The sequence below is a fragment of the Phodopus roborovskii genome, unplaced genomic scaffold (genome assembly GCF_943737965.1).
Source record: "Phodopus roborovskii unplaced genomic scaffold, PHOROB, whole genome shotgun sequence".
Lineage (NCBI taxonomy): Eukaryota > Metazoa > Chordata > Mammalia > Rodentia > Cricetidae > Phodopus > Phodopus roborovskii.
Window position 1 is genome coordinate 8,572,501 of NW_026126651.1, and position 12,795 is coordinate 8,585,295.

At 43.2% G+C, this 12,795-nt stretch overlaps 1 protein-coding gene across 1 annotated transcript in view; it reads right to left on the reverse strand.

The window, feature by feature from the left end:
• Positions 1-3,725: 3,725 nt before the first annotated feature.
• Positions 3,726-12,795, reverse strand: part of Nipa1 (NIPA magnesium transporter 1) — a 28,416-nt gene continuing 19,346 nt past the window's right edge. The window contains exons 4-5 of the mRNA XM_051174332.1: positions 7,732-7,892; positions 3,726-4,261 (exon numbers count right to left, since the gene is read on the reverse strand). Of these exons, the coding sequence (XP_051030289.1) occupies positions 3,750-4,261; positions 7,732-7,892 (673 nt within the window). The 3' untranslated portion in view covers positions 3,726-3,749. The remainder of the gene's footprint in view (positions 4,262-7,731; positions 7,893-12,795) is intronic.

The following is a 12,795-nucleotide window of genomic DNA, read 5'->3' on the forward strand; positions in this document are numbered from 1 at the left end:
GTAAAACAACGGGAAAATGTGGCTATGTCCTTAGGAAGTCTGTGCTGAGGAGCTAATAATACAGTTTTGGTCCCTGAGAAGGCTTAACACCAGGATTCCATCCCGTCCTGCTTAACAGATGAACAAGCTCCTTGGGGTCAGACACTCTGAGAATACTTCCTTAGACCTCATGCACACAGTCAAAGGTTTTCTAAAGGTCACAGGAATACTGAGAGGCGAGCTCTGCTCTGCTAGGTCAGTGTGGAATGAAAGTATCACAGCACGCAAAAATTAGAATACCCGGGAGGCCCGGTGTGATGACAGATGCCTTTAATGCCAGCACTGGCGAGGATGAGGAGATATGACTGTGGGGTCCAAGGCCAGCCTGTGATACACAACATGACCCCTTTTGAGGGGATAAAGAGGAAACAAATTACGCAGCAAGGCTCATCTATGCTCATCAATACTGGTTTCCCCAGACCGTCTGGCTCTCCACATCAGAAGAGCACTGCATCTGAGTCCTTTACAGAAGCCTAGAGACCAGCTTCTAAAAGTTCATCACAGTTTTATTTACCAGCAACTGAGCTGTGGGAGACAGGAGGAGGCCCTGTGCCCGCACATTTGAATACGGGTCTACCAGAAGTAGACATAAACAGGCTAGGGACGGAGCTCCAAGGTGAAACTCTTTCCTAGCGCACACAATGCCCATGTTTCAAAGAAACGAGAAAACAGGTGTGGGAGCAACGAAAGGAAAAAGATCGATACGTTATTTCTGTGAGGGACTGGGAATGACACTAAATGGCTTGAACGACAGAAATGAAACAGAATCTCATCGTTGAACAAACAGCAGCAGCAAAAAAAAAAAAAAAAAAAAAAAAAAAAAAAAAAAGAAAAGAAAGAAAGAAAAAAAGAAAGAAAAAAATTTACTGATACTCTAATAGAAACGACTACAGTGCTTAGCTATGGCACTAGGAAAACTGTTCCACTCCAAAGGTACCAGCACGGGCAGTTACGCCTTCCTCCTGGAGAACCTCAACAGACACAGCCTTTGGGCAGAGCAGAAAAATGGTGCGGATGGTATCCTGCATCTGGGTTCCAGTACGAAGGCCTAATTGATCCTACACTTGAGCAATACTTAAAACAGGAAACAATCTTTCAACTGTAAAGACAGGCATTGTCCAGGTACAAGAGGAGAGAAATGCCCTTAATGTCTTCCAAGAGTAGTTCTTTAAATAAATCGTTACTGACATTTTTTATTTTGATGATTTTAATGACTTGGGGGAAAAAACATAGCAGGCATGTTTTCTTAAATTTTATCAGAAATAACCCCCCCTCAAATATATCATAATGAAAGTGTTTCCTATTGGAGAGGACAACAAGAGATTTCTTTGCATTCTAGATTTTCTCACAAAGCTCTTACTGGGGGAATTTTTACTTTCGTATGCATTTCCATGAATATGAAAACTGAATTTGTAAGATGGTGGTAAGTATACAAATATGTGCACTATGTTGGATTTGGGAACTGAACCCTATTTCTGACAGTTACTGGAACATTATCATCAGACTTGAGAAGCATTGAGTTCCTCTCGAACAAAAGTATGAATCCTACTAAAGCAATGTGCTCACCAGATGGACACCTGGGCAGTCTCGCTGTTCCAGGACTTGGAAGAGCTATTAATACTATGAAATTTTGCTCCACACACAAAAACATTAACACCTTTGGATATTCATGGTGTAACTGTGAATTAAAACTTCAGGTACATCGACAGATGCATTTACACTAAGTTCCACAGTAAGTAGCAAAATAGACATGGTAACTTCCACATTATAAATTTCTCCCTTGTACTAGTAGAGAAACATTCTTTCCTCAGCAATGTTAATAACAAAATTATATTGATCCTGCTACATCACACTTTCCAATTATGTTCAGTAATTGGAACAAATTAAGGTTTATGCTCTTAATGACACTGATGATTAAAAATATTTCAAGAGCTGATAGAAAAAAAAAAAGAAGGAACTCGAACACTTGCTAACTACTGCTTTTTGCAAAGATTTCAGCTGTTTAAATCATTCTGTTGCTGTTCTTCCCAAATCAGTGACTGAGAAACCAAGGTCATCATTCATACAATTCACTGAACCTGAAAGATGAGCCAGACAACCAGATTCGTTTATAGGAAACTAGTATTTTGTTTCCCCTTTTTACTCTACCACTCAGTGAACTACTTTGGAGTCTTTACTTTGGAGATGGCCTTTCTATCTGGAAAAGCACATTTGTCTTAGTGAGAAGTTTAAGTGGGTATTATTAAAATCTATGTTTTAGCTTAGGTAATTTATTTTTATCCAATCTCATTTTTAAACTTGGCACACTCCATTTAGATTAAAAACAAAGCATGTGGACTGCGCAACATCCGAATGTGGTATATTCTACAGTGTTACGTTGTATCACTTTGTACCTTGCTCCGATTTAATGCACAGGGAAGGCTACTACGGATAGAAGAATCCTTTCTGATCTAATCCACTGTATGAGTAACAGCTATTTTCCATTTAAGAAGGCTGGTCTGTTTCCCTGTTTGCCTCTGATTCAGGGTATCAAACCTGGGTCTTGCACACAGTCAGAAGGTTTAGTAATAAGTCTGGTAAGAACTTCAGAAGCTTCTACCACCTCAAACAAGAAGGCTGTTGTCATCTTTGCTAGAAACTCCCTCAGAAAGCATGCACTGCCCTATGTAGAAACAGTCCTGAGCCGTGTCCTTGAGCTGTTTACTAACCTCCTGTGGTGTGTACTTAACAGACACGCTCTAGTATAAGCAACCTCATTGTCAAGTTTAATAGTTTATTTCTTCTGAGTGGATACAACGCCTCCTGAAACAGAAAGCAGGTATTTTCCATAATGGATCCAAGTAGCATAAGTTAAATGCAAATAAAGTATCTCTTCAAACATAAGTTAGTTGTCCTTAATGGGACAATGACACAGAAATGGGTCACTTTCCAACTTTTTCCTGTATCTTTAGTTTTCACTATCTTCCACTGAACATAAAGTATCTTTTTTCCTAGCTGCTTTACATTATCTACAGTTAGGACATTTAACATATACACAGCACTAGTTAAATTAAGTGAATACTTCAAATGATAAAGGCACTAAAATCGATCTGAGCTATTGGGGTGTCACCCAGTAGATGGAGCTCTGAATCACCAGCAGCATTACCTCCTCTCTCTGCTTACTACTGTTTCGGGGTATATGTAGGAGAGTCAAGTTGTTAAAGGACTAAAATCAACTCAACTCATATACCTCCTATTTGAGTAAACTACCTGAATGCTGCGCATGCTTAACACAAACACGAAGCCAGTCAAGTCGTTTACTGTACCGAGCCAGATTTCACAAGAGTTCCTCCCTTTCCCAAGGTACTTAGGTAAGAACCATCTGCTCCCCTACAGAGACTCACTAGAAAGATCTCACCCTCACTATCTGGTTCAATCGTGTTAAAATGTTTTAAACAAGTAATTACGAAAGCGTCTAGGTTAATGGAAATGAAAACAGGATTTGTCTCATCAGAGAGAGTTTACACCCAGACAACCCACTGGGAGCTTTGTGCTGCAGAGGTCTGGACTTCACCCTGACTCCACGCAAGGCTTCGTACTGTCCACTACGTGGTTAGTTAGTTAGTAAACAGGCAACTCTCACTGAGCATCTTTTCTGCTTGGCATCCGGTCAAAACAACAGCCCCCCCCCCCAATGCCTGCTCTTCAAGCCCCCAACCCTCCATGGCATCTTAGTCTGTCTTCACGTTGGATTTGTTCATCTCCCCAAGATTGAAGTTGAATTCTTTGAACACTTGTATAAGGACAATCCCCACGGAGACAGTTGTAAACCCACAGGCCATGCCCAAGAAATCCACCAGGCCCACGTTGCTCCACTCCCGGAAGAGGATGGCTGAAGCCAAGAGGACCAGCGTAGTAAACACGACGTAGTAGATGGCCCCAAACACGGAGGAGTCGAAGCACTCCAGAGCCTTGTTGATGTACCTGAATTGGACAATGATGCTGCAGCCCAGGACAGCCAGGAGCACAAGACACAGGCAGAGGGCTCTCTGACTAGACGGGTTGTTGTGCAAGATGTCTTGGGCTGCCAGCCCAATGCCCTTGGTGGAAGGCACAGTGAAACTCCCCAGCAAGGAGCAGATGCTGATGTACACCATGATGTTGGTGGGCCCGTGGGCCGGCGCGATCCAGAAGATCAGCAGCAGCAGCATGAGCAGCACAATGCACAGGTAACCCACAAACACTGCAAGACAGATGGACACACAGTGACCAGCGACGCCGCCCCATCGGGGCCAGAGCCCAGCCACCTCCCGACCCCTTACCAGACACCCCTTCCACCGGGGAGGGAGATCCGAGGGGGCAAAGGCAAACACCCAACAGCTGGCTCCAGCTTGTTTGCTAAGTCCGCTGAGTCCATTCAAAAAAAAAAAAAAAAAAAAAAAAAAAGCTGTTCCCATCATTGCTCATTATGCTCACTGTCCTACGAGCCAGCAAGGAACTCAGCCGTAGTGCACTTGCCCAACGCACTCGAGGCCCCGGATTTGACCCTCAGCGCGGTAAAGCAGGTATGTGTCCTTGTGAGGATAACGTTAAGCCAGACAGTTGCCATCAGGACGCCTGTGCCAAAGAGTCTTTGCCTGTGTCCTTTACCATTAAAGACCTCATTATAATTCTGCCTCTGCATAACCCTATCCAACCAGACCAAAACTACCCACTGCCCCTCCAAATGGATGGAGACATGTTCTAATGGGGGGGGGGGAGTTACTCCCAGGACTCCGGGGCCAAGCCTGGAGTAGCTGAAGAAATTATGATCGCTTCCATTGACAGGAAAACTCCTCATGGCTCCCCCCACAAATGTGAAATCTTGTCTTAACAACTAATGTGTGTTTTGTCAGTTTGTTTGTTTGTTTGTTTTGTTTTTCGAGGCAGGATGTTTCTGTGTAGCCTGTCCTGGCACTGTCCTCAAACTCACAGAGATCCTCTTGCCTCTGCCTCCCAAGTGTTGGGATTAAAGGTGTGCACCACCACAGCCAGGTTTTAACTACTAATGTTTTATATGACCTACTCTTATCAATATCACTAACAACAACAATAACAACAACAACAACAGGCTTAAAAACCTGAGGTTAAAAAAGCAAAGCTAGAGGCTTGTGAAGTGGCTTAGAAGTTAAGAGCACTGGTTACTCTTCCCGAGTTCAATTCCCAGCACCCACATGGTGGCTCACAACCATCTGTGGTGGGATCTGGCGCCCTCTTCTGGCCTGCAGGCAGACATGCAGACAGAACACTGTATACATAATATATATACAAATCTTAAAAAAATAAAAAGCAAAGCTAGTCACATGACTGTTGTCATTCTGACTGGTCCAGAGCACCCAAGTTCAAAGGACCCTCCCAACACAGCATCCGTATAGCTGAGACTTTAAGTGCATGCCACCTCTGCACCCAGCTGCAGGATGAGTTCTTCCTTCTGAGTCAATTACACAACCCCTACCAGACATGATACCGAGGGTGGAGCAGGGCACAAGCTAAAGTAAGAATAATCCGGAACTGCCTGTGGCAGTGTCTAAGCCCATACAACCTTTGGGGCAGCGGTTCTCAGTCTGTGGTTCTGGACCCCTTCCGAAGGGTAGAACCCTTTCACAGGGGTCACCCAAGACCACCAGAAAACACAGGCATTTACATCATAGCAGCAGCGAAGTTAGAGTTGCTCAGCAGTCATGGAAGTAATTTTATGGTTGGGGGTCACCCCAGCACAGAGAGCTGTACAAAGATTCGGGATGGGGGGCAGGGGGCTGTGTCATGCGCACACTGAGCTGCTGAGTGGGTGGGTGCTGTAGGTTGAAGAAGACACACACAGTATCTTTTGAGGGATGAAGTGGAGGTACGGGAAGGGCTGGAGGGAAGGGAACGGGCGTAGATTTAATCTAAGTACATCCTTATGTTTGGCTTTAGGTTCTTTTACGCGTGTATTTTCCTTGCATGTGTATCTGTGTATCTTACACGCCAGATGCCCCGGTTGTTCAGAAGAGGACATCAGGTCCCCTGGGACGGGGGTTACGGATGGTTGTACATCACTATGTAGGTGCTGGAAAATCAAACCTCACTCTGCTGTAAGAGCAACAAGTGCTTGGACCTCTGAGCCATCTCTCCAGCCCATCAAACTACACGAGGTACACATGCATGAAGTCTCAATAAATAAATAAATATGTCTTTAAGACATCTTAATATCAACAACAAATAGTTCTGTTACTATCAACAAGCTGGGCACCATATCTTATGCCTGTAATCTGAACAGGTAAGGATGGAGAACTGTTACAATTAGAGGTCTGCCTTGGGTTAAATACCAAGCCCCAGGCCAGCCAAGACCCCAAGTTATGATCCCGACTAAGAAAAAGAAAGGGGACAAAGAGGAGAAAAAAAACAAAACAAAGAAGAAGAAGAGGAAGACGAAACCTATGACCTAAGAAAGCAGCCAGATCATACCATTTTATATTTTACATTTTCTGAACGTTTTCTTGATATCTAATTATACACAGGGCTGGAGAGATGGATCAGCAGCTAAAAGCTCATATTGCTTTTGCAGAGGACTCGAGTTTGTTTCAGTACCCAAATGAGTTTACAACTGAGTGTTGCTGCAGCCCTAGGAAGCTCTGACACCTTTGGCCTCCAAAGGCAACTGTACAAAGGCATGAGTACATAGCCATACACAAAAATAAAAATTATATATATATATATATATACATATATATATATATATAAAACAAATGTGCAAATATTTCGGGATCTGAACATAACAGAATCACCTACAGTCATCGAAAGTAACGGGGACTGGGGATGTGGCTCAGAGGTACGATAATTAGCCTGCATAAGCCAAGGTTCAACTCCCAGGATGGGAGCAGAGGAGTGACCTATAAATATTCTCCTCTGGATATCGTATGACCCCTTCAGGGCGCTCTTGCCAGTCCACAGAATGGTCTATTTTTTAATATATGTATACTCTTTGAACTCATACTCAGAAAATACTTTGGATTTTATTAGAATTAGTAAAAATTTTAAATGTGAATTTTTTTGCAGATGTTTTGGTTTGTATAAGAAGGACCCCTCCAGGCTTGCATGTTTTAACACTTGCTCTGCAGTTGGTGGAACTGTTTGGGAAGGATTAGGAGGTGTGGCCTTGTTGGAGGAGGCGTGTCACTGAGGGCAGGCTCTGAGGTTTCAAAAGACTCATGCTTTCATTCCCGGTTAAGCTCTCTCTGCCCCTTGCTTTCTAATCAAGATGTGAGCTCTCAGCTGTTCTGGCCAACATTCCATTGTTGACCCATTAAAGACTCTTAACCCTCTGAAACCATAAGCGCACTTAAACGCCTTGTTTTATACGTTGTGTTGCTAATGGTGTTTTGTTGCAGCGATATACAAGTAACAAAGACAACAGGCGTAAAATACCAAAGGGAAACAGAGCCTTAGCTAACATTATCATGAACTCTCTAGTGAACCCAGCCAAATTTAGAGGACCTCTGAATATTGGGTTAGGCTTGCACTGACAGGCAGCTAGCTGATGTGCACACACAGACTGGACGGACAGCCAATCCAGATCTGTGGTGACCAATAAGAGTTGACCCTGTGCACCCGCCCTGCCGGAAAGTGTCAGGACGGAGGGGTATCGTGAGATGTCTGGGAAACAGACATGCAACCCCGCTAGGAAGGCGTTACCTGGATTGGTCAGCTTCTCCTCCAGCTCGGCCTGAGTTGTCACACTCTCAGACTTTGGGGAGTGGATAATCAGCACAACAGAACCTGCGCAGCTGAGCAGACACCCCAACTTGCCCAAGATATTGAGCTTTTCCTTCAGAAGATAAGAAGCTAAAACGGACCTTCAATTAAATAAAAGAAATCATTGCAGTTTAAATCAGACCATACAACTTGCTTCCGCTAACACTTTATCTAAAAGACTCATACTTGATTTCTATGTGTAATTTGTTTTTATTGAGGTTTTTTTTTTTTTTAAGTTTTTATTTGTATTTTGGCACTGAGAATCAAATCCAGGGCCTTGCACATACTTTAACACTGAGCAACAGGTACGCCCTGCCCATCATTGAGTTGTTATAAGCAGAAAAAAAAAACAATTTTCCTGTTAGAAATTTACTGAAGTTTTATTTCAACACAATTAAGTTTCCGTATCATTTTCATGCATAGCCAATATGTAGTTGATAATATCTTAACTCATATTACCACATAATATCTTAATTAGATATAAATACATGAGTAGAAGAAGTTTTACGATTGACCAAAAAAAAAAAAAAATATGCCCTCCTTATTTATAAAAGCAAACAACCACACAGACACATAAACCAAGGAAAAATACAAAAATGCAGCCAGTAACTAAAGTATGAAAGAAGAAATATGCTTGGTTAGTTTTCACTAGTACTCAAAACTTTTAAAATATAGTACTGCTTTTTTCTTTTTAGATAAAAATAATGTATAAATTCAGGAAACATCAATGAGATTCATCTCTTATTTCCCTTTACAACGTCAGTATACAACCTGAATTGGGAAAATGGGCCCTTTCATTAGGTAATTCCTATATTGCTGTTATCTGTGCTGACAGCTGTTTTCTATGCTGATGATATTAGCACCCAGGAATCGGTGCAACAGGTTCATGGATTATTTTCTTTGACAAATAAGGTCCCAGACAGGATCACTACTGAAGCTAAGACTACAAAGTTAGTGAAAAGGCAGGAGAAATGTCCCCTACTCCCTCTGAAATGAAGTGATAACAGACAATTAACAGGAAGAAATATACCTAAAAGTGTTTAGTGCGTATTACCATTTGTGTTTTCTAGGGGAAAACACACAATGAGGTAGGATCTCACTGTGCAGCCCAGGTTGGCCTGGAACTTATGACAGTCCTCCTGCCTTAGCCTCCCAAGTACTGAGTGATCACTCAGGTAGTTTAGATCACAAATATCTGTCAATGGCTAGGCATTACTGCACGATACAGCCTGTGGTGTTACTGGGAAATTAACCCGTCAAAGAGGAAAGGAAGAGGTCCAAAATGAACGGGAAGGGAGGCAGGCAAAAATAATAGAATAAATATGACCAAAAGCAGAAGGGAGAGCTATCTTGGGGGACCAAGAAAACCAGCATGGGAAGGATGGCCTAGGGGAGTAGTTGGGGGGGGGTAGAAAAAGAAAAATGTCTAATGACAGGTATAGGTGAAAGGGTCTTAAAGAAACCCATTACTCTGGGTTCCAACTTAAAAAAAAAAATGTATTTAAAATATTTTAAGAACAGAACCCAGAAAAAAAAAAAAAAAAAAAAAGTTAAGGCCAGATGGTTAGAACTTAAATAGTCTTCCCAGGGGAATGCGGCTATGGGTGAATATGTGAGTAAGTGTCTGGGCCGAGGCTCCTCTCAGCTCCGGCAGGAGGTAGGTAACAAGTCACAGGTAAGCGAGGGACACAAAACTTGTCTTTATAGAGAATCCGCTCATCTTTGCGGCTGCCCTTAGAAAAGCCAATGAACAGAGCGTCTGGGCAAGGCAACAACCTTGGCTTCCTTAGACTCTCCTCTGGTGGCTATTCTTCCCTAGTTATTCAAAGAAATACCCAGGGACTGGGTTAGGTCTACGCTGTGCAAGAAGTGTCTCCAGTCATACATAAACGTTTAAGAAGTCCTTAACTTGTACTTTGGGAAATAGAGAATGAAAGATGACTGGATAGACCAGGGCAGGTAGGCACGGGTAAGAGAACACAGTCTGAAGGCTCACCATGTCAAGTGCCACACTGGGGAACGTCATTTTTCTGAACACCAACACTAGACGTAACATCCCAAGGGCCTCAGTTCCTACCTCTGCCTTATACTACTTTGTGTATAGTACACAGGGTGCACCACTCTGGCCCAGCTAGCGGTCCAGTGTGGGGAACAAACAGCATGCTGACACAATGTAATAAGAAAAACATGACCAGATCTTAAATCAGGACTGGGGGGGGGGTGTGAGTGGCTCCCGGTGAGGGGAACTGTTTGGAAAGAGACTATTAGGAGGTGTGACCTTGTTGGGGGAGGTGTGACACTGGGGGGAGGGCTTTGAGGTTGCAAAAGGCTCGAGGCATTCCCAGCCTCCTGCTTACGGATCAAGATGTCAGCTCTCAACTGTTCCTTCGCCCTGCCATTGCGGACTCTAACCCTCCGAAACCTTAAGCCGAATTAAATATTTTGCTTCGTATATTGCCTCGAATAACACGTGTTGTCACAGCAATAGGAAAGTAATTAAGATTGGGGCGAGTGTTGCTGCCTCAAGAAATTAGGGACAGGAGAAGGGGGAGGGGCCACTGAAGAAAGACCAGACTTGGGTGTGCCTGGGACAACTTCTCCAATCCGGAATGTTCCTTCTTGATGGCAGCCTGTGAAACGTCGTTTTTAAACATTCATTTTGTGTGCATGTTTGTGTGCGTACATGTGTGTGGGCATCCATCTGTATCTTCCGAGGTCAGAGGACAACTTACAGGAGTCTCTTTTCTCCCTGTACCACGTGTACCCCAGGATTGAACCGAGGTCATCCACTGCATTTGGCAGCAAACCTTTCAGTAAAGATCAGGTGTGTCTTTACCTGCTGAGCCTTCTCACCAGCTTACTGATTGCTTACAATGTATTCTTTATCAGTTTCACACAAGATACAATGTATCTTGATTATGTCTACCCCAACTCCATCCCACCACTCATCCTGGACATCCCAAACATGTCTCCCTCGTACCTTTGTGTCTTTGTAACAAAGACACATGTAAACATAGGATTTACTTTTGGTATCTGGTTTTTTAATTCATGTGACTTTGGAATCATACTTAAATAACCTATTGCCTAATTTTTTTTTAATATAGTGACTTAAACTGTTTTCTTCTAGGAGTTTGCCAGTTTTAGCTCTGTGATGTATTTGGGGTTACTTTTTGTGTGGTGAGGTAGAGGCAACAACTTTAAATATTTGCATGCAGGTACCCTGTTTGTTGGCATTATCTGTTTTGTTTCTTCATTCGGGCAGAGCTGGGGATCACACTTAGGACCTTGTGTGGGCTTAGGACAATACTTACTAGAGGTGGTGACATGGACACATATAAGCTACAGCCCCAGACCTTGAAAAGCCTTTGGAAAAGGCTTTTCTTTCTTATTCTGTTAGTTGAGTATTTCTGGCAAGAAGCCAAATAACTATGTGTGCATCTCTGAAATCCCAATCCCATTTCATTGATCTGCATGGCTGCCCTTAACCCAGTATTAAGTTTTGATTTATCGTAGTGTTTATTTGAGAGAAGGAGTCCAGTCTCACCTCAATCTTGAAATCCCCATGTGCCAGCCTCCCAAGAGCTCGGCTTAAAGGCACATACCACAACACTCAGACCCAGCATCCAAGAGCTGGGCTTACTGGCATGTACCATGACACCCACCTTGATTACTGGATTTTGAAAAAAGCTTTGAAATTCTTCCAGCTTTATATTTTCAAAATTGTTCCTCTATTTATAGTTTTTTTTCCATCTGCACATAAATTTTAGTGACGGTGTATCAATGTCTATGAAGACTTCAGATGTGGCTTTGATAGAATTGTGACGAACCTGAAGATCAATCTTAGAGTACGGCCATGCGATAATAATATTTTGTTTTCTGGTCTGCCAATATGGGCCGTTTACTTCATCTCCTTAAATCCACTCAGAAATATCCTCTGGCACCAGCACCTGCCTGATGACTTCGAAAGACTTCTATAGTTTTCAGAGTGTCACTGCCCTCCTTTTGTGAAATTTATTCCTATTATTTCACTTACTTCGGTGCTACTAGATGTGAAAGGTTTACTTTTGTTAAATCTCCTATTTAAAATCCATGCATGCAATACAATACATTTGGGTCCAGTATACTCCCTCTATCTCTCCTCTCTAACTCCCTCCCCTCCCGTCCCCCCTTACTTTTTCTCCCTCCCCACACACCCCCTCTCCCCCTCTCTCCTTTCTCCCTCCCCTTTAACACCAATTGAGTACGTTTAACACTGCCTGAATGAGCATAGGTATGCAACCTTTACATGGCTAGTCTCTAAGAGCCTCTATCTCTGAAGAAAAGTGATCCCACTTCTCCCGATAGCTATCAGTACTAGAAGGTGCTGTGCATTCTATACGGAAAGAGAACTAATAAATAGTCTTACCCAAACGTGAACCCTGTGAGCTATAACAATGACTGACCTGGCAGGAGATGCCCATAAATAGTGGCAAGCTATGATACAGAGTAACCAACCACTTTTTGTACCACAAGATGAAACATAAGTCTAGAACAGTTAACTGAGCCAAACCAAAACTGCGTGTGGCTAAAACCTAGTACTAACACCCTGCTAAACGGGCAGAGCAACAAACTACCTCATAAGTTCTTGGCTTTATAAACCACAAACGAACACTGTCGTAGTTTGAAAGAGGGAGCCCTCCCCCCCCCCAAGGGAGCGGCACTATTAGGAGGCGTGGCCTTTGTTGGAGGAAGCTCGTCACTGCAGAGGCGGGCTTTGAGGTCTCATCTATGCTCAAGCCACACCCAGTAAGTCAGACCACTTCCCGTTGCCTGCAGAACCAAGATGTAGCAGCTCCGTGTCCAGCACCACGTCTGCCTGCACAATGCCGTGCTCCCCACCGTGATGATAATGGACTAGACCTCCGCTGCAAGCTGCCACCTCAATTACATGTTTTCCTTTACATGAGTTGCCATGGCCATGGTGTCTCTTCACAGCAATAGAAACCCTAACTAAGGCAAGTACAT